The 24557-nt window shown below is 41.0% G+C and overlaps 1 protein-coding gene across 2 annotated transcripts in view; it reads right to left on the minus strand.

Annotated features, from left to right (window-relative positions):
* Window positions 1-8312: 8312 nt before the first annotated feature.
* Window positions 8313-24557, minus strand: part of CAAP1 (caspase activity and apoptosis inhibitor 1) — a 28264-nt gene continuing 12019 nt past the window's right edge. For both annotated transcript variants that reach the window (XM_067553163.1, XM_067553165.1), the window contains exons 5-6: window positions 16182-16255; window positions 8313-9909 (exon numbers count right to left, since the gene is read on the minus strand). In XM_067553163.1, the coding sequence (XP_067409264.1) occupies window positions 9572-9909; window positions 16182-16255 (412 nt within the window). In that variant the 3' untranslated portion in view covers window positions 8313-9571. The remainder of the gene's footprint in view (window positions 9910-16181; window positions 16256-24557) is intronic.

The following is a 24557-nucleotide window of genomic DNA, read 5'->3' on the forward strand; positions in this document are numbered from 1 at the left end:
ACATTCGTCAAATCATAAGAAACCCTGATACACGAAGAGATCCACAAAGAAATCCTTTGAGAACAAACAGGTAGTACTTCCATTCTATCTGCCACCGCTACGAAGAACTAAGTTGTTTTCCTGAATGGTTTGATTCTTTCAATATTAAAGGCCAAGGCACTGGACATCCAGGAAATGCAGTTTGCGCTTCTGACTGTTAGCATGTGGTTTCAGGTAGAAAACCGTGAGGAATGTGTCCTGGTTCTCATGGAAATGGGAAACCACCTTTGGAAGAAAAGCCGGGTGAGGATGAAGTTGAACCTTATCCTTCAAGGAAGTTGTAGAGGGAGGTTCCAATGTGAACACCTTGAACTCAGATACTCTCCTGGCCCAAGTGATGGCAACCAAGAAGGCCACCTTCCCGGACAAATAGAGGAGTGAACAAGTTGCCAGGGGCTCAAAAGAAGTTCCAGTCAGTCATGACAGCATGAGGTTTAGGTCCCGTTGGGGAACTGGCTGGCGTGTTAGTGGGTACAATCTGTCCAGGCCTTCAGAAAGGGTCCAACTACCGGGTTAACAAAGACCGGGCAGCCTGCCACCCAGGAATGGAATACTGAAATGGCTGCCAAGTGGACCTTAGTTGATGACACCAATAGTCCAAGATAGTTCAAATTGATGACAGTGTGGGTGGGATGTCCTTCTGGGTGGCCCAAACTGAAAACTTCTTCCACATAGCTAGGTAAGTGGCCCTCGTGGAGAGTTTTCTGCTGCCAAGGATGACCTCTCCAGCAGATTCTGAGCATGCTAGCTCCAGGGAGTTCAGTTATGGAGCTTCCATGCTGTAAGGTGAAGGGATTCCAGATTGGGATGTCGAAATGTACCATGCTCCTGGGTGATCAGGTGTGGAAGTAGAGGCAGAATGAACGGGGTTTCCACTGAGAGATCAAGAAGCGAGGTGTACCAGTGCTGGTGAGGCCAGGCTTGGACTATCAGAATCAGAGTGGACTTTTCCTGCCTGATCTTCAGCAGAACCTTGTGGATGAATGGAGTAGGAGAGAATACGTAGAATAGCTGATCCATCCATGGGGTAAGAAACATGTCCACGATGAATCCTGGGCTGACATTCTGGAAGGAACAGAACTGCAGGCACTTCCTGTTGAGCTTTTGGCAAAATAAGTCCACGCAGGAAGTTTCCACCAATGGAAGATGCTGCTCAATACATCCGGGCAGACTGACCTCTTGTGACTGAGAAAGAACCTGCTGAGGCTGTCAGTCAAAGCATTCTGAACTCCAGGAAGGTAGGATGCTTCCAGGTGTATCAGTCGGGCAATGCAGAAGTCCCATAACCTGAGGGCTTCCTGGCATAGAGGAGAGGAGCGTGCTCCACCCTGTCTATTTATATAAAATATCACTGTTGTATTGTCTGTCAGGACTGGTACTCTCTTGCCTTCCAGGTGACCTTGAAAGGCCTGACAGGCCAGGTGTACCACTCTCAGCTCTCTTACACTGATGTGAAGCAGGAGTTCTGCATGGGACCAAAGTCTTTGGGTCCTGAGCTCCCATAGATGAGCTCCTTAGCCCATCAACAAAGCGTCCGTCACCAGGCACAGTGAGGGGTGAGATGCAGAAAAAGGTACTCCCGCACATGGTCACCACCAGTGTAGGGCTTACCAAAGGGGGAAGCAAGACTACTCTGTCTTTGTTGTCCTGAGCTGGATGGTAAACTGAGGCCAGCCATGCTTGCAGCTGAACTACGTAAGTGCATGCTGCCATGTTCCCCAGTAGTTTTAGGCAATTTCGAGCCATGGCATTGGGGTAGCCTCTATGATGCTGCAGAGGGCCAGAAAGCAAGTTTCCAGGAAGGATGCCTGGGCCTGACCTGAGTCTAACACCACCCCTGCTGAACTCTATCCTCTGGATAGCAGCGACAGTCAACTTCTGTTCATTGAGCATAAGGCTCAACTTGTTGAAGGTAGACCTTAGCAGGCTCATGTATGCCTCCACCTGCACCCTGGTGTGTCCCTTGACCAGCCAATCATCGAAGTAAGGATACACTTGTATCCTCTTCTTTCTCAGGAAAATGGCGACTACTGCTATACATTTGGTGAATACATGAGGGGCTGCGGATAATCCGAAGGGTAGGATTTTGAACTGATAGTGGGTCTGATTGACTAGAAAGCAAAGGAACCTCCTGTGGTTCAGGAAGATGGTCATGTGGAAGTACGTGTCTCTCAAGTCAAAGATGGCATACCAATCTTCCAGATCCAGAAAGTGGATAATGAAGGCCATGGAGACCATGTGGAATCCCAGCTTCTTCATGAATTTGTTGAGGTTTTGCAGGTCGAGAATGGACTTGAGTACGCCCTTGGCCTTCGGGACTAGGAAGTAACAGGAGTAGAATCCCTTACCCCTTAGCTCTCAAGGAACTTCTTCCACCACTCCTGATCTTAGGAGAGCTTGAACCCCTTGCAGTAGAAGTTGCTCATTAGAGAGGTCCCTGAGGAGAGACACAGAGGGCCTCCTGGGAGTCAGGAAGGTGGGGAAGAAGAAAATTGGGGGGAGTATCCCAGTCTCACTATGCATAAGGTCTGACATGATCTGGGACTACACATGGGAGAAATGGGAAAGACGGTCCGAAAATAAAAGTGGGGGTGGTTCCTAGACACTGATTGGTGCGCCATCCTCAGGTGCACCCTCGAAAGTTTTGCTTGGGATCAGAGGATTGCCTCACTTGTTCAGAACCCTGGCTGGAGGAGGATTGTGGAGGCCTCCTTCTGTTATTCCTGCCCCTTCTCCAGTTGGGGTCCTGCCTAGGTTGGCCTTGGTAGAACCTAGGCATGGACTGAGGCTTGGAGTGTCTCCTTTGGGGCACCAGGGTGCAGGTGGTCTTTAGCGTTCCGTGGGAGCCTTTTATGCTATGGAGCTTAGAATCAGTCTGTTGTGAAAACAGAGCTGGGCCTTCAAAGGGAAGGTCTTGAACCATCGGGTGGACCTTGTGAGGGAGGCCTGAGGCCTGTAGCCAAGAGCTTCTCTTCAGGGCTACACCAGATGACATAGTCCAAGCTGGCACATCTGTCACGTCTAGCGCTGCCTGAAGCAAGGGCCTAGCCACAGCCTTACCCTCCTTTACCAGGGCTGTGAATTCAGTTTGGAGTCCAATGGTACTGCCTCTGCAAATTTTTCCATGGATTCCCAGGAGTTGAAAGTGTACCTGCTTAGGGTGGCCTCCTGGTTTGCAATTCAAAGTTGGAGCCCCTCAGTAGAGTACATCTTCCTATCAAAGAGGTCCAACTTCTTAGCAACCTTAGCCTTTGGCATGAGGTCCTGTTAACCTTGCCTCTCACTGGCAGCCAGCACCACGAGCGACCTTGGAGGAGGGTGGAGAGTCGAGGTACTCATGGTCTTTGCAAGGCACAAAGTACTTTCTCTCTACCTTCTTTGCAGTGGAAGGCAGAGAGGCAAATGCTCGCCCTAAAGACCTTGTAGTGTCCCAAATGGTCTTTATCAACAGTAGGGCAACTCTAGAGGGACCCTCCATGGCAAGAATGTCAATCATGGGATCGTTCCCTCTATGACCTCCTCCACTTGGACATCCATATTCTGAGCCACCTTGCGAAGCAGCTCCTAGTGAGCCTTGCTGTCGTCCGCTGTAGGCGCAGCCACTGCTCCCACCACCGCTCTGATGGGTGCCGTTGTCTCCTGCTCTTCAGCACCTGAGGGGTCATGCTGTACCGGTCCCTCGTCCTTGGTGCCAGGGTCAAAGGCAAAGTCAGGCCCAATGCTGGGATCGGAGACTTCTCCGTTGCTGCATATCTAACTCCCAACCACATGTGATGGTCGGGGTCTGAAGTCAGAGACGAGCAAGAGCAAGAGCAACCTCCCAGACTGGGACCCTATGCCTGGTGAAATGTCCAGAAGGTCCAAAGCCACTGGTATCTACCACTGGGGAAGCCACGGCACTGGGAGAGGATGTGCCACTTCAACCCTCTGGCATCTGCTAGAGTGGTGCCAGCTTCTAGAGGTATACAACTCCGCCTCAGAGTCAGAGGAGAACCGCTCACTCTCTGGAGACCACAGAGATATGGTATCGGATGATGCTCGGGAACAGCACCGTGGGGAACGCAAGCTTGCCATCATGGCCGGTTTGCCCTTCAATGGCACCATGGCTCTTCTTGGAGCCAGTTCTTGTTCCCAGTTGCATCTGGGAGGGAGTGGTGGAGCTGTGCCTTCGATAAGCTCCCTCGCTGCCTCGGAGGTCTCTGGCGTGTCAGGTAGCTGCAGCTCCTCCTCATGCCTCTCCTTGGGCAGGGAGTTCAATGGCTCCAGAGTCGATGAACCCCTCCGCGGGGCCAGAGTTAACCGTGCTATGCCCAAAGGCTTGGGACTGGAGTGGCGCGACACGGGGTGCACTTTGCTCAAGACTTTTCGCCCGGATGACATGGGCATCGGTGAGTGTCCCCTGCCCAATTTTCTTTTGTTTTTTACAGGGCACTGGGGAGTGGGAGCAGTGCCGCACTTAATTGCATGCCGAGTCCTTCGGTGCCAGGGAGGTATACAGGTGCCAGGAATCTCTAGGAGTGGAGTTCTTTCTCCACTCCAGTTCCCTTACTGATACCGGTGCACTCCGCACTGATGCCGAGATGCACAGTCTTTGCTCTGCTGGGCTCTGCTCCATAAGTAAATACTTAAGTCTCTGGCTTCTTTCCTTTTGGGTCCTGAGATGGAAGCCTTTGCAGATCTTACAACAATCCCATTGGTGTCTCTCTCCCAAGCACTTGAGCCAGGATGAGTGCAGATTGTCCCTGGGCAAAGGCTTTTTGCAGGACTGGCAAGGCTTGAAGCCAGGCATGCCCTGTCCCCGGGGCGGGGAAACACTAAGTGGGTGCTAACTATACTTACCCTAAGAACTACATGACTAACACTAAATATCAACTATTTACAGATATTCCAAGGAAACACTCGGGAAGAGCTTGCAAAGCAAGAGAAGAGATGTTCCAGCGATTGTCTCAGATGGTAAGAAGGAACTGAAAAGGCGGAGGGTCGACAGGGCCCCTTGTACGGCACCATGGGGCCACAACTCCAGGGGGCACTAGAGCCAACCCTATGGGTACCACTAGTGAAAAACCTTCCAGTGAAATGTGCATTCGGTGCACACACACCTACTTGGAATTGACATGAGCAAGCACTCAAAGAAGAAAAATTAGTTCAGATGAGAGCCTTTGTAGTTTGATCTGTGGCTAGCAATAATGGGTATACAAGATCTTTATAGCCCTGAATGATTTCAGACCCAGTTCGCTGAGTGATGTGCTGCCCAATCACAGCAGTAAAGAACTGCAGGCTTCTCTTGCTGCTGCTGTTTATGGGAGTTGCACTCTTTTGAACTGCAGACAGGTAACCCACAGTCAAGAAGCCTCCCCCTATACAACCAGCTTCCTGGTTCGCCAGTTTCCTGTGATTTGGAGCACAGTGCTTAGTATGGTCTTTAACAACCACCACATTAGAATGGGTGCATTTTAATCAAGTCATCTGTGTGGGTGACCTGTTTGTTTGTTTCTTAAATGTGCTTCTTTTATATATTCTCTGAAGTAAACTGATGTCAGTCAGAGGGGCTTAACACATTAAAATAATTATAATTATTAATCACAAACAGTGAAAGAGAAAATATCTTAGCACAGATGTTTGAAAACAAGTTATCCAGGACTATGGTTTCCCAGCATTTTAGGCAAAACATTCCCCTGCAAGAACAAATACTATAATAAAAAGAAAGCTACAAATCTGAAATGTTCAGTGGAAATGCCTATAATTTCTCTCTTAGAAGTGACATTTTGAAGTCTAATTATTGTTCCCTCTATCAAATCACCATAAAAAACACATTAAAGCCTCTCACCAGGAATAATTGGTACTTTTTGACTCTCTGGGGAGTTGCACCTTTTTATTTATACAATACAAATACAATCTTGTCAACAGAGAGAGAAGAGTAACTCTTAGGGCGGCAAAGATTCATTTAAATAAGCCATTTCTTTGATCTTCAGGAAGTTACGGCAGGTTATTTCCCTTTACACTGACCAATGTCCAAGCTTCCATCCTACTAAGTTATGAATTTTTTTTTTAATCCTGAATCAACTAAGGTTTCCAACTTGCTAATCAAAAATCAATATGAAGTTATTTTAAAAAGTATTCCATAAATAATTCAGGACTGTATTTGCCACACAAATTGCCACTCCCTCCAATGTGAAGTACTAAAATTATTTTGAGAGAGAAAAAAAACCAAAGGGAGACATTTAAAAGTGAAATAAAATATAGTCTAGTAAGCATTTAAAATACACTGAATAGTTTAATTGCACAGTGAATAAAGAGGGTCTGAATCAATCCAGAAGCCTGTGTAATGCAGCTGATATATCCCCAAACCATAGCAGCAACAATTCAGTATCTGAAAAATGAATTAGTGCTTGAGTAATCAATCATATGTGGTCTCTTTTATAATGCACAGAAACAATCAGACAATTATTTCTTTGTAAACATCTTTATTTAATTTTCCTGGAACCCTTCCACTTCTTTTTCATTTCAAGATCAATTATTTACCTTCTTTATCACATGAATAGTAAGCCTTCTTTCTTTCCATTATACCACATTAAAAAAAGCTCAGAATATGGGATTTCTTGCTATAGACCTTGAAATAACCACCTTTGAAATTAAAATATCAATACACCACAAACTGAAGCCTTAAAGGTGACCTGAAAAGCCAATATGAAAATGCAGTGAACTCAGAAATTAGTGCTTTAATGCCTTCCCTACCCAGACAGTGGGAGGCCTGAGCGAAGCAGTAAGTTTTAAATTTACCATTAAAAAGGAGTCATCTATGGAACTACTCCCTGCAGTACTTCCTGGTTTTCTAATAACCCAGAATACATCACTGACACTATGGTTTGCATGTGGGAAAACTTTATAAAGTTGAACCTTATGGGCTGAATGCCCTCACCAGCAAGATCATACATGGCTACATTAAACATGCGTTTGAGTTTAAGTTAATTTACATTTTGGCTTTGCAGAGCTCCTCTAAGGAATGCCCTACCCAGCAAAGGTTGCTATGTGAAATAAGCTTTTACAGCTCAATAAAACTGGCAGATATATACTGGGAGCCCTGGATATTGCAGCATGGAAGGAGCCACCTTTCTTGGAGTGAGGAGGTGGTAGAGCAGCGCCAGAAGGTCAGGGAGGCTGTGAATCCATAAAGATTAGTCAGCGCACAAGCTGATGGGGTGCAGCTATCAATCTGATCAACAGAAGGGTCACGTGGTCAACAGAGACCACAAGAGACTAACCAGCTAATATGTTACCATTCATTTTTCTCCAGGTTTTAAGAACAAGATGTTTTATGGTTTATATTTTCTGGGCTTTTATAAGCATTGTTAATACCATGGAGAACAGCTGGAAGAGTTAGCAAATGCAACAGAAGCAAACACTAAAGATCAAGTTCTCCTGTCAGTTATACTGGTGTACTCTTACAAGGTATACGCAGATGCACTAGTATAACTTGAGGAGAATGTCCCTACATGTAAGATGCTCAACTGCCATGCAAAGCTGGTGTAAATGAGATATTCTATGCCTTAAGTATTGTAATTATACATTTCCAGCAATAGGAAAACAGATGTTATAGCAAAATAATCTCACTATCCTGTGACTTTACAGTCTAGGAATTTCCCAGGCAGATCTAGGCCTCACCTGCTGTCCTTCTCCCTTTACTTTTTCCTCATCCCCAAAGAAATCCCAAATTCCCCAGACAATAAAATAAAATTACAGCACAAGAGGCTCACTTTCTAGGTAGAATTCTGTGTAATACCTAATTGGTTAGGTCCATTCTCCCTCACACATACATTCTGATGAATGTCCTCCAACCTATAGTAGATAAAAGATGAGGTCATGAATATGGTGACAAACTAGATGCAATTCACTCAGGCCTTTGCTGCTCTTTGAAGAGTGCTCACCATAAGAATCCTCTCAGCTGCATTTAATAGTGTCCTTAGCTTACAAGCAAATCTATGCTGCAGTAGGTTGGTACTATTTCAACATCAACAACAACAAAAATCAATCCTGCTTCATCTTTACGACGACACAAAAAGAATCTGCTACCAAAGTCAATGCTCACACATTTTCCAACTTAGGGAAGCTCTTTCAAGTCTTGTAAGAGCATTTTAGGTGTTGTGCATCATGAACAAGGTCTACAGATGTAAATAATGGAAAACCTTTCAAGTACAGCATATGGGAGTTATTAGTCTTCTTACTATTTAATAAAAGTCTCATTTGCTTAAGAAGCAAACAGAAAATTCAATATAGCAACATGGAATGAACTATTTATTTTATTTAACAAAATGTAACAAGAATTACCTGGGACGTGACAAAATCAAAAAAATTTTAAAAATATACAATGACTATATACTTTCAAGTATAAAAATAGCACCACTTCTAAACAATCAAAATTTATTGCAATTACCAAATCACATAGGAAAACAAGCTGTATCAAAGAAATTAGTTATAAAGAAACATCCTTAAAATGAAGAGCGAGGAGTTTATGAATTCTGAATCCTTACAAAAAAAGCATAAAAATAAATTAGACCACCATTCTAGAAAGCTATTTACAGGGGATCTGAAAAGATTAAATCATACAAATATCAAAAAACTTCAGCTCAAAAATCAGAAATCTTCTGATTAGCTGCATTATCCAGTCTCACAAGATGATGTGCTGAATCTAACTTAAAAAAATCTCACACAGAGAAACAAAGCATTCATTTTCCTGTTTCAGCCGAGATGTACATGATAAAATAACTGTGAGAGTAGAGTTCCCCCCCCAAAAAAATGACCGGCAGTATAAAAAACACTGACTAGCATAGTTGTCATTGGAATTACTTTCTCTAACAATAATTGACTTAAATTGCTTACTTAAAAAAAAACCCCTCTCTTTAGCAATTTTAACTCTCTAAAAATTAAACATGCTTTTAATCTCCCAGAGTGAACTGTCATTCAATTTTAACGAGTTCATTTATATTCCTAAAAGCTGGGCCCCAATGAGAAATAAGCATCTTAAATCATTTCACTGAGTGTTGCAAGCAGATATGAGCACTGTCACGCCACAGAAGACCTCTTCAAAATAGTATCTTTTTAAGAAGCACATGCAAATCAAGTTACTTAAATTGCTAACAAGTTCAGGAGGCAAAAAACAAATAAATTAGCAGTTTAATTGCTAATTACAGGAATTATGAAAAAACCTACATTGTTCGTTTAACCTTTATTAAAGGCACCAGGATCCTGGCATAGAATCTATGACTTCTTCCTCATTCATGTCAAGAGATAACCCAGCACAAAGAGACACTGATCTAGTGCAGTGTCAAACCAATCCATTTGTGTAAGTCACAGAAGCAGCATGCCAAAGGCAATGAAAACCAACTATCAACAATTTAAGCCACAGGTCAGGATACGCAAAAGGGTTTGAATGAGGAATGTCATGCCCAATCCAAATACATTTTAGCACTGAAGAGAACTGACATCACACCCTTCAAAACAAATATAAAAATTTTTAAATTAAGCAACCTTAGGGCTATTTTTTTACATCGCCAGCTTTCATCAGGGCCTTAATTGCCCTGGCCCTCATCTCAAGCTCCAGGAGCTCCAGCTGCTGTGCTGATGGCTGAACATCTTCTGATGGAGGAACAGCCAAAGTTGCTGGTTTAGACTCCTTTGGGCTGGATTCTGCCAATCCCAGTATCTCATTCACGCTTTTCTCAATGTCCTTCTGAAGGTCATCTATCTGACCAGCTCCACTTCTGACAGCATTTTCTGGCACATCTGGATTCTCCTCTTCATTGCATGGGCCTTCTATGTCACTATCATATGCATCTGCATTTATGCTGAGGACATCACTATCTTCTCCCTTGCCTGTAACACAAATGTAATAAATAACCATGTAGTGCAGGGAGTCTAACAAATTTCCCTTTCATCTTAGAAACGGCCTCTGCATAGAAATGTTTCTCTTCACAGATTCAGAATATAGCAAAAACCATCTATAAATTAAAGACAACTATTTCCTCTTCCTTTCCCTCCCCCAACTTTTAAGACTGATCTAATTTAGACAAGTTTTAATGCATTTTTTATTCCAATTTAGAAAAACATGCAATATACCAAAGCAGCAGTGCCTGAAAAATTTATTCCATCATATGGAGTTACATGATCTATTTTCCTAATTAAAAATGTCATAAGGTTTTATACCACAATGAAGCTTCTGCATTACAAAATGAAAGTTGATGTGGGGAATTTCTGGGATTGATTATGGTTTATTATTTTAGAAGTAAATTTAATTCTCAAAATGCAGTTTAAAAATACTTTGATTACTTTATAAATTACAACGAAGGAAAAAGGCCACAGCCAATGAGGATGCAAAAAAAAGTCATACATTACAATTATCCAAGTCTTTTAGCGAAGTATTTCCAATGAATTTGGGTCAGCTCAGTAAAATAAGAGAAATGATGGTGGTGGCTTTTATTTTTTGTTAAAAGCAGAGACTTATTAGGAAGAGTGTAATTAGAAAAAGCAGTATAATAAGTAAAACTAGCAAAATCTTCATCACTGATACTCACAACTTCACTGTAAAGAGAAAAACTATTCCTCCTAACACCTTGCCTCCGCAATTACTTGGTGCGTGGGCGTCAGTTTTATCTTTGGATACACTCTGATATACTGTTTATTGCTTAAAATGAATATGTTATTTATTGCAACAAAATAGGAAAATTACTGTTTCCAAGGGTTTCAAAGTGGTTCCTGGCAGTGCCATTATGCATTAGTTAAGGCTGGGTCACCTGTTAATTCATAAATAGTCTTTTTTTTTTTTTTAAAAATTATAGTTAAAAAAATTTATTTTAAAAATACAAATAGTTTTTCACTGTGCACTGAAGACTTAAAGCAAAAGGTACATTCATACACAGTAAGCTCCTCTATTGCATAATGACAAAACAAAACGATAACGGTGACATGCTCTAAAACTAAGATATAAATACCTAGATAGCCTTACAATGTTTTGTAATTTTCCTTTTTTAAACTTCCTCTTTTTATTAATTAGTCTCTTTTGCCAACTGTTTTAAAAATGTTTCAGTGGACAGCTTTTAAGAATTGCTTGTTTTCTCCATCCGTTCTTTTAGCCCCTGAATCTCAAATCTCCAAGGCTAAGAAGCATTATTGATCTGCCAGTATTGCTCATCAACAACAAAGCCACTGACATACTGGAAACCAATGCAGTACTTCCTCTGTGAATTGCTGTTCTTGGACACCAGGCAATTTGAGTTTTACTAAGACTCAGGTTATAAAAATACATTGATAATGTAGTCTAATACAGCAGGGAACCGGGGCTTGATGCCTTTAACTAACTGTCTTTGTATCTCTGGGATTTTCCTCAAGATGCTCACATTTAATATTTTATTGTTGTAAAACTTACAGAAAGGATTTGCTAATCATTCTTCTAAATACTAATGACAACTCCCTTGAAAGCATGTATTTTAGTCCCAACATGGACCAATCTCATTTCCTCTTCAAATAACAGCACAGTAAGCATATTTGAAAAGAAATTTTAAAAGTCTCTCTTCAGAGATGCTTATTCATATTTTGGTGCTTTGGTTGTATAGCATATCACAAGAATGCAGCTACATGGGTGAGAGGCTTTTCTGGAAAACAGAGGGAGAACTGAAAAATTCTCTATAATGGGCCATATTCCCCTTGATCTTTGCACCGTATTCCTTTCATTCTATGGAAATTCAGTGCAAAGATTAACACCACTGAAATTAAACAGTTCTGGTTCCAAAATAAATTTAAGCAACAAATTTTGTTAGAGATCAATTTTTTCTTTTAAGTGAAAAAGAAAGCTTTAGAAAACTTTACCCCTTCTATGAAGCTCTTAGAAGAAATGCCTTTTGGTATGTGTGCATGTTTGCTTATGAGCAGGGAAGGAAAATCTTTAAAAAAACATATTTTTCTTGGCTTTTATGACATAACTATTATCCTGAGGGGGTGAAAAATCAATATTGAACACTAAGAAAGATATAATAAATGCACTTTTCCTTGCTTAAAAAAAGAAGGAATGGTGTTTCATCCAACTACCTACTCAACAAAGTTTCCTTAAGTCATTTTATAAACACTAGAGGCATTTTTAAGACAGCCGGCTGGGTTTTATTTATCTTAAATAAAAACTTAAGCCTGAGTCTAGCTATAAAGAATTCAAAACAAACATACACATCCTCAATTCCTGAGCTTAGTCTCAGATTGAAGAAAACACAAGTCCCTATTCAGGACTTAAGTGCTGTCCAAAAGAGGGATGCTTTCCTGAATAGAGGCCTTAGATACTCAATATGTGTGATACCCAATTTGTAACATCAGCTACATTATCAAGAGATCATCATACATTTAGTCAGGTATGGGAAAATTGGTCAAATCCTATAAACTCTTGTTACTGGAGATTAGCATTATTGATCACATTTATGTATAGGATTTCTGGTCTGTGAGGCTTGTTAGATGAATTACAACTTTTTGGAGTAAAAATTGGTTAGATTGGTTAAAACAATTTAATTCTATGAAAGAAGTGTCCCCTTCTAATCCTCAGCAACACATGTAAGAGTTTGCAGTAACCACCGATATATAAGTCCCATCAGTCTCCTACTAAAATTTTCAACACTGCGGAAGTGATGTGTTTGGGGTAGTTTGCCCTGTTTCTAAATGCCTTCACAACAATTTCAAAATCTGCATTTCCACCTCAGATGCAAGTTTCACTTTTCCTCTCCCTGCCTACAAAAGCGGGTAAGAACTCTGAACACAATCTTACTATCTTTAACTTCCCAGAAAGACCACAAGAAATGGGAATCATTAAGATTAAGGAATGGAAATTCTTCTGTCTTACAACAAGGCTCCAGTCCATATTTACTTAGCACCCTGTTCAACAGGACAGCATTTCCATGGGGCAAAAAAACAAGCTGTATTTGAGGAGTCTCGTTCAAAATTCAGAAGTTGAGCTCTCAACATGCTCATCCTTACTGCCAAAGAGAAACTAAGTTCACTTTGGAACTGATCAGAGGGTGGGAAAAGAACCCAAAACTATTGACAAACTCAGTCTTTCATCCCTGTCCCACTGTCTGTACAAAACAGGGAGCTGCCCAAGCTTCAAAGGTACAGGCAGTCCTAGGTTCTATCCAGAATTAGGGATCTCCATGGCAGCACAATGCACAGTAATCACACAACCTCACTGGCTTACAAATGTTCTTTAATTAGCCAATGAGCTTCATTTCTCTCTTTTGCAGTTGTAATTTTACACAGTAATAAAAGTCTCAGATGGCATTTTTCTCATTAGCTTTTTTATTTTGATAACTTGTACTTATTCCTTGAGCTACAGTTGTGAAAATCATTTCAGTGCATTTAATTCCTTTCTTAACCATATTTTACTCACTTCTGCTTAGCCCCCTTAGTTTTCTACCTTTTTTTTTCCTGTCGCATCACAGGCTCCAGCATGGAAGAAGAATGATTATGTTATATTTTACAATTTATGCCCATATTCTCAAAAGCTCTTTAAAGCTAACATCTTGAGTAGTGCTGCTGTCATTGCCCAAAGCCATCATGATACCGTGGTTGATAAAGTCATAAAAAAGGACAATGAAGCAATCATCTGCAGCAGTCATCAATTCCCTGTGATAGTACAGGAAGAGTGAAAGAGGTCTGCAGGAAATCTGTCAATTCTGAGGTCACTCCATAGTGTAACAAGCAATATTTAAAGTATTCTTCACAAAGTCATGGCATCCTGCCCCTCACAATTTTGCAGCTTTTATTATGACATTCTTACCTTCCACCTCCATGTAATTCCTTTCACTAGCTACTTCAAAAAAATAAGCCATTTGCAAAGATGTTGAGACAGGACTCAGAATTGTGAAATAAAAGTTGCAGGAAACAAATAAATATTGACTCCTCACAAGAGGAATAGAGTTTATGAGAATCTGCAGCATTTACGGATTGAAAAAGTTATTTTCTGACATTACTATGTATAGCAAGTCCAAATGAAAATGAACAGGCTGAGATAGCAGCAGCTATAATTCTAGTGCCACCCATATAAAATAGTACTGGCAGTTGTTACACAGTGTTCATGAAATAGCTGGGCTAAAACAGCAGCTTCCAACATACAGTAGGGAATCAAAAGCAGATCACTATAGATCTTAGAGTTTTATACAGTGCCTATCACTGTAGTACCTGAGTGCTTAATCCACTGAATTTCGGTCTTACTTGAAAAAACCAAGGACACTAGAATCACCAGAAAAGCTGATTTTGTACCTTTCCTTCCTGGAGTCCACAATAAAGGAGGGCTCATCTTTCCCCACCTGATCACTAAAAGCTGCCATATCGGTGTGATTACATCAAATGCTGGCCTGTTTGTATTCCTACTCTCCAAATTTGGGACATCAAGAGTATTGGTCAGTTTGCAGTTGGTGTACAGAAGCAGCTTTCTTTTAGATGAGGGCTCAAATAATCACTGCCTTTAAAGAGAGATGTACAATACAGACCTTTCCTGCATATAGTTTGAACCTGCAAAGTGAGTAGCACTTTCAGCAACAATGATTTTCAGTGAAATGAACCAAATTCAATGGAGAGAGAGTAGCATTATCCTGGAGGACCTCAACTCTTTGAGCAATCAGGCAAAGGGAAAAAATTATAGATCATGACTGAATGGAACTATTAAATTATGCACAGTTCTTTGGCAGCAAGTTATAATGGGATTACGTCGAGTGATGGAATGCCAACAAAGAGTACTATAGTCACATCAGCATCAAGAAAAAGGAGTTTGAAAGAATCCAAAGAAGAGTGATCAAAGTGTTTAGAATGACTTACATCCAAAGAAAGAGAGATGATCAAAGTTCCTCTTCAGCTGGATGGCCAGAAGTGAGAAGCAGGGGAGAGGGAGGACCTGCAGTCTTGCTTCCCCTCTTCTATATTACCTTCTCCCGCAGCTGAGTTATTAAGCTCTGCTCCCGCAGAGCTGTAATTCTGCTCCCCTAGCTACAGAGGAGTTCCAGTCCTTCAGAACTCAGAGGGGCAGGAAAAGGATGGGAACCAAGACTGCAAATTCTCTGAGCCAGCCACACAGCCTTCGAGAAATAAGGTGGCTGCTTATTTTTGCCGCCCCTTTTTTCTTCCCTTGGACATGGGCTCAGAGAAGAGGCTTTAACAATATCTGCTAGAGAGCAAGGAGGAAAATGCCTATAAGAAGGCAGGGCTCCATACTCAGGTTCTGCATGTATCCCAGGCTGAGGCAGGATTGGGGTTTGTTTTTTAAAGGGTTTGCTTTTGCTTATAGCGACTTGTTTTAATTTATGGATCTGAAGATTTGCTTCTGCTGAAAACTGCTTACTGATGATTGTCAGTTCACCCTACTAGTTAACAATGGACTTATAGTCTGCTTCAGTACAGCTACCATTATGTTATTAGGACTTGAAGTTCTGGAGGAATTAGGAAGAGTAATCAATGGGTAGTTGCTTATACAATAGATTTTCCTAATCTCTTGCTGCTGTAAATGATCATCATATTGAACGTATTTCACTGGGGAAAGTGAAAAGATGGCATCAACTTAATGAAAAAATACATTTCTCCAAAACCTTTTAATTTCATTTTTCCTATGGAGCCTGAGGAAGAAACAAGAAGGATCTCAAGAAGACCCTGGTCTATTTGTCCAGCACTAATTAGGTCCAAATATATATAAAAACCACCAAACTCTCTTCTGCCACTTCAGATCACTATGGGTACAGTGCAAAAATGAAGGAGTGGATGGGTGGAGACCAACAACTTTCAAATTCAATATTTCAGCATGAAGGAAAGAAATGCCCCAATGTCATTCAAAAGAACACTCTGTGCTCCTAGCGGAGTATCTATGGGAACTTGGATTGCTCAGCTCTTCTGAAAATAACACTCATGTTTTGGGTTTTGCTTTTTATTTTGTTCTTTAAAAAAGTGATTCATCATTGCTACATTTCTATACTATCTAGATAGCACAGATGTCCTGGAGCATTAGATTCCACTGAGGATGCGTCTACTGTGATTATTACTACCAATTCAAGTATCCAGGCTGACAGCCACTGGCTATTGAAACTGGTCACTGCCAAGAACGTAAGGCTTCAGATTTCTCTAATACATACCTTGTTTTGACTCTAGACCTTCCAGTTTGCTATCTTCCCTCTGAGACGAAGTAGAGTCTACGCTGTTGTCTTGTCTGGAAACAAAACAAGAATACATTTTAATTTGCACACTTTATATAACAAAGTGAAGAGAGCTGTTTCAAAGAAACATTTCCTTTACATTAACACATAGTATTTGATGATAGCCTGAATAAGACAGGTTCTGTATGAAAGGGGCCAACAAAAGTTTACACAGACTTTTAAGACTATTTTAAGCACGTTAGAACACCTTCTTATTTTTCTGATTTCCTCAGTGATATACAAGATCCAAGTTAATTATCCTCACTGCATTGGTCCTACAAATGAATAATCATAATTAGAAGCATCTTCCCAATATGAGGTGCTTATTTGCAAAATGCAGAATAAATTTTCACACAGGCAGAGATTTAGAAAGTCTACAGTTTCAGCTGCATTCAAGGGATATATGTTGCTTATTTTTGGAATTAAGTAGCTATATTCACCCTCACCAGAAACTAATGTTACGAATGAAAAATTGGTTTTGTAAAAGCAAATTCAGCCAGACTATTGACCTGTGTTCAATATCTATTATTCCCTACTTTAAAATAGTCACCTTTTTTAATTCTAAGATTCCTACACCTTCCCTCTAAGGTTTCAAGCCTGAAATGATTTCATGTTGCATAGCAGCAAACATAAAAAATAGCCTAAGAGTCCATGGAAATACATGTTTGTGGCCTGCTATCTACCTACTATTTTCAAATGACATTATTTATACAAAGCAGGAAAGGAAAAAATGAGAGATTGTAAGATGCACCTAAAAAGGGCAGACACTGCTTACAGCGAGATCCTGAAATCCTAAGAGACTCCAATTGTTGAGTTTAATAAGCATTTTGGGAGTAAAATTATTTTATATTCATCTACCCAATTTCATACCTCAACTGCTTTCTTGTCTAGTTTGTGTAGTGTGTATTACATTAACATGTAATCAAAGCAACCAACCTGCTCATAGGTATTAATTCAGACTATAAAAAGAAAGGACAGCATTACCAAAGATTTTACTGTATTCTAATTTCACAGGTTCCATACTGATGACTTAGTTACTTTTAAACTAAGGCCTTAAACAAGTTTTTTCTTAACAAGGTGGCTGCAGATCTGTTTTTCTATTAAATAACCACAGATGTGTTTCTGTTTAGGATTTGAGACGAACAAATCAATGGAGAGGGAATCTCTTTACTTTGTACACTGTTTCTAACCAGATCAAATTTGCTTCCACAGGCTGCACAGATGCAAAAGAAGGTAAACCTATTTTGATGGCTACTTCCCCTGCTAATAGCAGACGTAGCAATCAATTCTGACTGGCCCTCCATTTCTCTCACAAGATTGCACACAAATACATGCATACGGTTATCACAGTTATGCAAACAAATGCTTAGGAAACTGACTGGGTATTTGCACACATAGATGCAATAATCAGGCAAAAAAACAAAGTTTGGCTTGATAGCACACACCCACTTTGACATCTTTTCTCTTGGAAACTATTTGATTGTGTATGAGCCGACCCTGCTGCTTCCCAAGAAGCAACATTGCTATCTGCAATGGAGACAGCCAGTCAGTTACTTTCCTTGGCAAAAGGGAAGAGTGCAAATTTTTGGTTGCATTTTTTTTTTTATTTCTGAGGCTGGGATAGGGAGGAAGCAAAGTGTGAGAACCTGCTTAACATGGATCACATTAAAGCAAATTAATTTTCTCTTAGAATTCCTGGTTTTAGATTTAAAATCTAAGAGTTAATCCAGCTTGAAACATCTGTGATCTTCCAGAGATGAGCAAAAATCAAGATGGATTAACTGCAATCAAAATTTTGCACTCTTCCCTTTTGCCAAGGAAAGTAACTGACTGGCTGTCTCCATTGCAAATGGCAATGTTGCTTCTTGGGAAGCAGCAGGGTCGGCTCTTACACAATCAAATAGTTTCCAAGAGAAAAGATGCCAAACAGTGTCACCTCTGCAATAATAAAGCTACTGCTGCCGAGTCTTAAAACCAAATTTCATTCAAGAATCAGAATCATCCATTTGGCAGCAACATCACAGCAACCCATTACTTCTAACTATGCAGTTTGCTTTAAGTACAAGTAATGGAAATAGCTACATTCCTTAATTTTTGATAGGTAAAAAGACTTTTCTGTCAACTGGAAATCATGAAGCAAAATCTGTTGCAGAATGTGTCCCTGATATTTAGACCATATCAACTGTTTTAGTAAAATATACATCCCTGCTATAAAGACCACCTGCTATCAAAAAAAATGTGGGATCCCTAAGGAGATCTTTTACAGCACATTTTATTTTACCATAGTAGTTGGGTCTGACTAGATTGCTGATGTTAACAAGCAGGTGTCATGCACCATCTTGTGGCCAAGCAATGGCAGGACAGTTTATATTTGGTTTATTTTCTTAAGGTTAATAAAAAGAATTTTAATGCATAAGGACAGTGGGCCAAATTTGCTCAGTCACTCAATTTACACCAGTGTAAAAGAGTAGACACCCACCAGACAAAATTTGATATAAAAGTGGGGAGCACCTCAGCATATCAGCCAGGTGCGGAGAACAGGAAACAAGCTGGATTTAACACTGACAATGCCTTCGAGGCTGCAGGCCTCATATCCTCATCTTTCATATTAACCTTGGTTAACAATTGGCTGCTAAAGTTTGGAGATCCCTCTGCCTCCTGGCTGTTAGGAAGGAAAGAGCACATCTCCCTGATTCTGACTGCTATGAGGGAGTCAATGCTACTCTTCAAAGCCAGCCATAGCTCTCTCCTGCCTTCCTCTTTTCATCTGATTCCCTCCTCTTACCTTTCCTACTTCCATTTTCCTCTTGGGTCGCCTTGCCATTCTCCCTTTGTTTTGTTGGTGTTCTAGTCCATCCTATAATTTTTTTTTTTTTTAAATAAAGGCTGGAAGGGCCCTCTCTACTGAAAGCACACCACCTTCCCTATTCTACTGCCTGCTTTTGACAGCAACTGCAAAACAAAATTCACCTAAGGCAATGATTTTCAACCTGTGGTCCGTGGACCCCTGGTGGTCCACAGACTATGTCTAAGATTTCCAAAGGGGTCCACACCTCCATTAAAAATATTTTAAAGGGTCCACAATGAAAAAAAGTTGAAAACCACTGGCCTAATTCTTTTAGGCTGCTCATCTCCTTCTTGGGCAAGGATAAGGAATTGAAATTTACATGAGTTAGTCAGGGTCACTTTACAGTCTTCTTTCTAAAGTAGTAAAGGACTTCCCACATTGATCCTTCCCTGGCAAAGCTTGAACAGTTATTCCAGATTTCCTCCTCTATTCTATGTGAGCAGAGGCATACCATGGGTCTCCAGCACCTGGGGGGGCCACGCCTCCATTTATCACCCCCCCCCACGCAGGGCAGAATGGGTCCCCGGCTCCCACCAGACAGCACCGCTCCCCAGCTGCCCTGGGGAGAGGGAGTCTGTTCCATGCAGGTGAGGGGGGGAATGGACACGCTGCTTACCTCCTCATGCTTGGGGGACTTTCTGTGGCTCATTGTGGCGGGCGGCAGGCTCTGCCCCCCGCCCACACTTACTCACTGCCCGCCTCTCCAGCTCAAGCCCCACAGCCTGGCGCCGGCTTGGGAGAGGCGGCCTCACCCCCTGGGCCTGGGGGGGCGGTGCTGGGCTGGCCCTTCACAACTCACAGGAAGCTCGGAGGGGCGGCTGCCATCCAGCCGCCCCTCAGAGCCTCCTGCACCCCCTCACCCCCTGTGCGTCGTGAAGGGCCACTGCATGTGAGAAAAGCAAGTTTTAAAGGAGAAAAATTAATATACATAAACATAATATTTGGTGCTCCTCTTGGAAGAAGTATCAGGGAAGGAAGCTTTTTCTCCCCCAAGATGATGATGATAGGTGAAATAAATAATAAGCACTAGTTAGAAAATTTGACTCCAGACTGATTTGACTTACTAGGCTAAGGTTTTTCCACCATGGGTCACGACCCAAAATTCAGCCACTAAAATTTGTCAAAGTATGTGTGGGGAGAGGGTTTCAGGTCCTGCCCCTTGGGGTGTGGGTATGAGGCCCAGGGTGGGTGCGTGGGAGGGTTTGCAGAGATCACCCTGCACTCACCTCCATAGCAGCAGCTCCAGCTCTGGCTGGGCTCGGCTGCTTGTATTGCAACCTGATGCATGGGCTCCAAGTGCCATGCAGGCCTGGTCCAGCCACCCCCATCACGGTGCAGTGGGCCACAATGCCACTTGCACAAATTTGATCCAGACCCCCTCCACCCTTGGGAGTTTAGATAGGTCAGGCCAAACCTGAGCAGCGCTGCAATGCCGGCGGTCACAACACCAGAGAGGGGAGCCCAGCCAGCTCTGCAGGACAGGAGCCACCACTATGATACATAGGGTGTACTTATTTAGTATTTATCACATTAATCGTGAGTAAAATATTTAATAAGCTAGATTTTTTTTTTGCACTAAAGCTATTTACTGGGTCACGAAAGACCATCAAGATATTTGAGCCCAAAAAGGATGAGAATTACTGTAGTAGTTTCTCCTTGGTACACACTGAGAACAGTCAGAGCCTGATTTTGAGAAGAAGATGCATTTTGCAGGCATGATTTTATACTTGCAATTAACTGTGCCTGTAATTCAATGCCCTTCAATCACTAGTCTCTGATTAACAGATGGAAACAGGCTGTTAGATATCTATGCATTTTTGGTGCAGTTGTGCATGTGGTTTGTGAATATAAAAATCAAAGGATAGGGTGAAGCCGTTAAAAAGAAATAGGGCCTAAGTTTTGAGGAATTATATTTTCTTGTCTGCAAAACTTAACTGCAGTGAACAAGTCTTCTGTATTATCACACTGGCCTGTAAACTACTAATAAAAATCAACACATTAATAATCAGTCCTGGAAACCCCAGGTATAGTTCCTATCAGCATTACACACTATGCTAAGATTATTTGTAGGATTGGCTCCTAAATTTAGATAATCAAAACAAATACACAGAGTCCAAATGATATTACAAAGTCAAACTAAACCAATGGTTCTTTAGCATCACAAATTATGTACAGTATTAAAGACTTGCAACCAAAATGTATTACAAATTTGGTTAAGCAAGAGCTACTTATATAAGACAGAATGCTCATTTTTTAAAATAGCAACATGAAGTTTTCTGAACCAGATGAAGGAGCAAATCTTCATAAATTTACCAAAATCCCTGTAGTTGACATTTTCTTTTAATGGAAAGTCCAAGATACTTTTTATTACATTTTGCATTAGAAAGGGCATAACATTAAACAAAATGACAGGATGTGCCTCAGTAAATTTGGACAAATGCAAAACGAGCTATGAATGTCAGGCTAACATAGAAGAAACCTTGTTTTCTTGATGTTCTATATAGTACAAAGTAAAAAGCAACAAAGGATATTACTCTGCTTTCAGCCTTTCTATGTTGCCTATGCCTATATTCACGATCAAATAATCTGCTTCAAATCTTGTGTTTCTGAAAATTCTTGAACTGCTTATCAAACTATAATACTTCCCAGTTCACAACTTGTCTTGGAATTATAAGTTAATTTAATGTACTATACCGGAGACAAACTTAAAAAAAAAAAAGTTGGTGTCAAATTCTGTGAAGAGAGACAAATTATATTTTTAAACTATGACCACAAAGATAGTGGATCATATACTATATTATCCTCCTCAGATAACGGGAGATTTGCATCAACATCCAGGGTGAACAACTTCGGTAGCAACTAAATTTTTCGTTAGTAAAGTTACTGTTGTACTCTGCATCACAGAGTGGGGGGAAAAAAGCAAGCAGATACTTTCCCTGATTTGTGAGCACAAATGTAGAAACTATGCAAGCTAGGTGAACAATTGCACAACAATATTATTTGAATATGTGGCTCTAAAATGCCATCATTTTACTCAACAAGCAATGCTATTTCAGGCAGTCTGTGAATTGTAGACAACAACACTGCACCAGTTTTTATACTTGATTTCCATTTGGCAAGTTTTCTTTCTTTGCAACCATAAGTACTATAATTTTTTTAAGTGACTACTTTAGATTTCTACAGAATCTGATTGTCATGAAAACTGGTCTGGGGCACATTAGGGCCTGGTCTGGATGTTTGACAGTAGTGTATTGAGTCTCAAAGAAAATTATAAAAGTATAGCCTATTGGAGATAGTGACTACTATGCACAATTTGTTAAAGAATTGTCTGGTTGCCTAGCACAAGACACTTCCACCACCCACACTGGGAAAACAGAATGGAAATGAGCAATTAAAAGGGTCCATCAAAAGATCTGTCAGAGATTGCTGTAACTTCCTAATGAAAACCCCACACAACAATGTCCTACCAGTAACTAGAAACAGGAGTCCATTTAAAAAAAAAAAAAAAAAAGCACCAGTTTTCCTCTTTGTTTTCCTTCCTTTGATCAGATGGCTCAGCCCTCCTCAACATCTGATACGGTTTTATCTGGAGGCAGTACTTTTCTGATTGACAAGAGTTGCTGTATTTGGGGAGTATTTTTCTCGGTCCATTTCCTTCTATTTTGTATCTTCTTTTCCCTTCCTCTGTTGTATACAACTTCTTCCTCACCTGCACATTCTTCCCTGTTTCTATTTGTCCTTCTCCACCTGCATGTTTCTCCCTCTTCCCCTAGCACTTAAAATATTAGATGTTAGTAATGACTTGGGTCCAATGCAATAAATGTTTCTAGCATCTAAAGCCAGGCATGATACAGATGTGAATTAAATGCATGAGACTGTGTACAACTGGACTCAGACCAAGACAGAGAACAGGAATGGCATTAATGGTGCCTATGGTAGAGATCCTCCAGTCAACTCAAGGAGGGCAGATATGCATCTTTTCTTCTGGAGATCTGTGTAGCATTTGACACAGCTGATCATGAAATGTAGTTGTCCCACATAACAGAGGTGGCAGAAATTCCAGGGAAATGTACACACACCCAAAAGGTACTGATGGAAAACTGCATCTACACCACCAGAAACCCTCGCTTGCCAAGTCTCACAAGGATTTTTTTTCTCTCCAGTTTTATTCAACATTTACATATAACCACTAGAAGCACTGGCAAAACATCATGGGCTCAAATGCCAACAATGTGCAGATGACACAGATCTATCCATCCTTCACAGTGTATGAAAACTGTTGACTAAATATGTATATAGATGCATGCTCTCCAGCATATATTAATATATGTATTATCCGTATCCCCCCCCCCCACACACAGAGATAAGTATGCATTAAGCACCAATAACATTAAGCACTAATATTGAAACAATGATATAGCCTAAACTAACCGATACCATACCCCTGGTAAATATTCTAAGTATCCCATAACTCCTTGCATTTGCTGAAACCAGCATTTGACATATGCAGACTGTATCTTGATTTTGACAAGTTTCCTTTCACTCTATGTCTTAGCAGAAACTAGACAAGTACCTTCACAGACCAGTACCTGGAATGCTAGTATCCAAAACCAAGATAAGGAAGGAAAAGAACAAGTTATGGGATAGGGACAAAGTGATGGGTTGGATTTTAGGAACACAAAGAAAGGTGTAACTTTAGGATTACATCTTTTCGTAATGTGACATTGCTATTTGTGAATGTAATATTGCTGCACAAGATGGCTTCCCAGAGATTGGTATCATATAGAACCCTTTTCCTATACTATATTATTATTGGCTTAAAGCAATAAATCCGACTGACAATAGTTCATTATAAAATATATTCAAGAGGCCAAATAACCAAAGTATGGACTGGCCCCTGACTATACAAGCTATACACACCACCATCACCAGCATTAAGTTAGGTCAGTATTGACAGAGGATGCTCAAGGATGAACAGCTGGTTGAACCTAAACCAAAGCAAGATGGAGGTTATGCTAGCTGACAGAAAAAAAAATTTCAAGATGATGTTACAGTGCAGTCTCCTCTGGTTGAAGACACAGACACATAATTGGTCAAGTCAGTCCTGCGTTTACAAATGCTCTTGCACTCTCCTCCCCAACTCTACGCTATCACACTCCAACACCTTCAAATATATATTCTACTACTGACGGCTGGCTAGAAAACTACATACTATCCTGGTAGACTATCAGTTGACTTCAGTTACCTGCCCATTGTCCTACAGCAATGGAATCTATCCGGGCAAGAAGCTATCAGTTTTCAGAAAACTCCAACTTGTACAAAATACAGCAGTGCACCTCATCAAGGGTAGGGCGGAAATATAATGGGGGAAGCTATCTGTAAAATGCTGGATTCCCCCCTACAGTTACAGGGTATGTTAGGAAACTATTCAAAGGCAACAGGGTAACTTGTCTCAGAAAAAACGAGAA

The sequence above is a fragment of the Emydura macquarii genome, unplaced genomic scaffold (assembly GCF_026122565.2).
Source record: "Emydura macquarii macquarii isolate MOO-44397 ecotype Brisbane River unplaced genomic scaffold, CSIRO-AGI_Emac_v2 contig_1451, whole genome shotgun sequence".
Lineage (NCBI taxonomy): Eukaryota > Metazoa > Chordata > Testudines > Chelidae > Emydura > Emydura macquarii.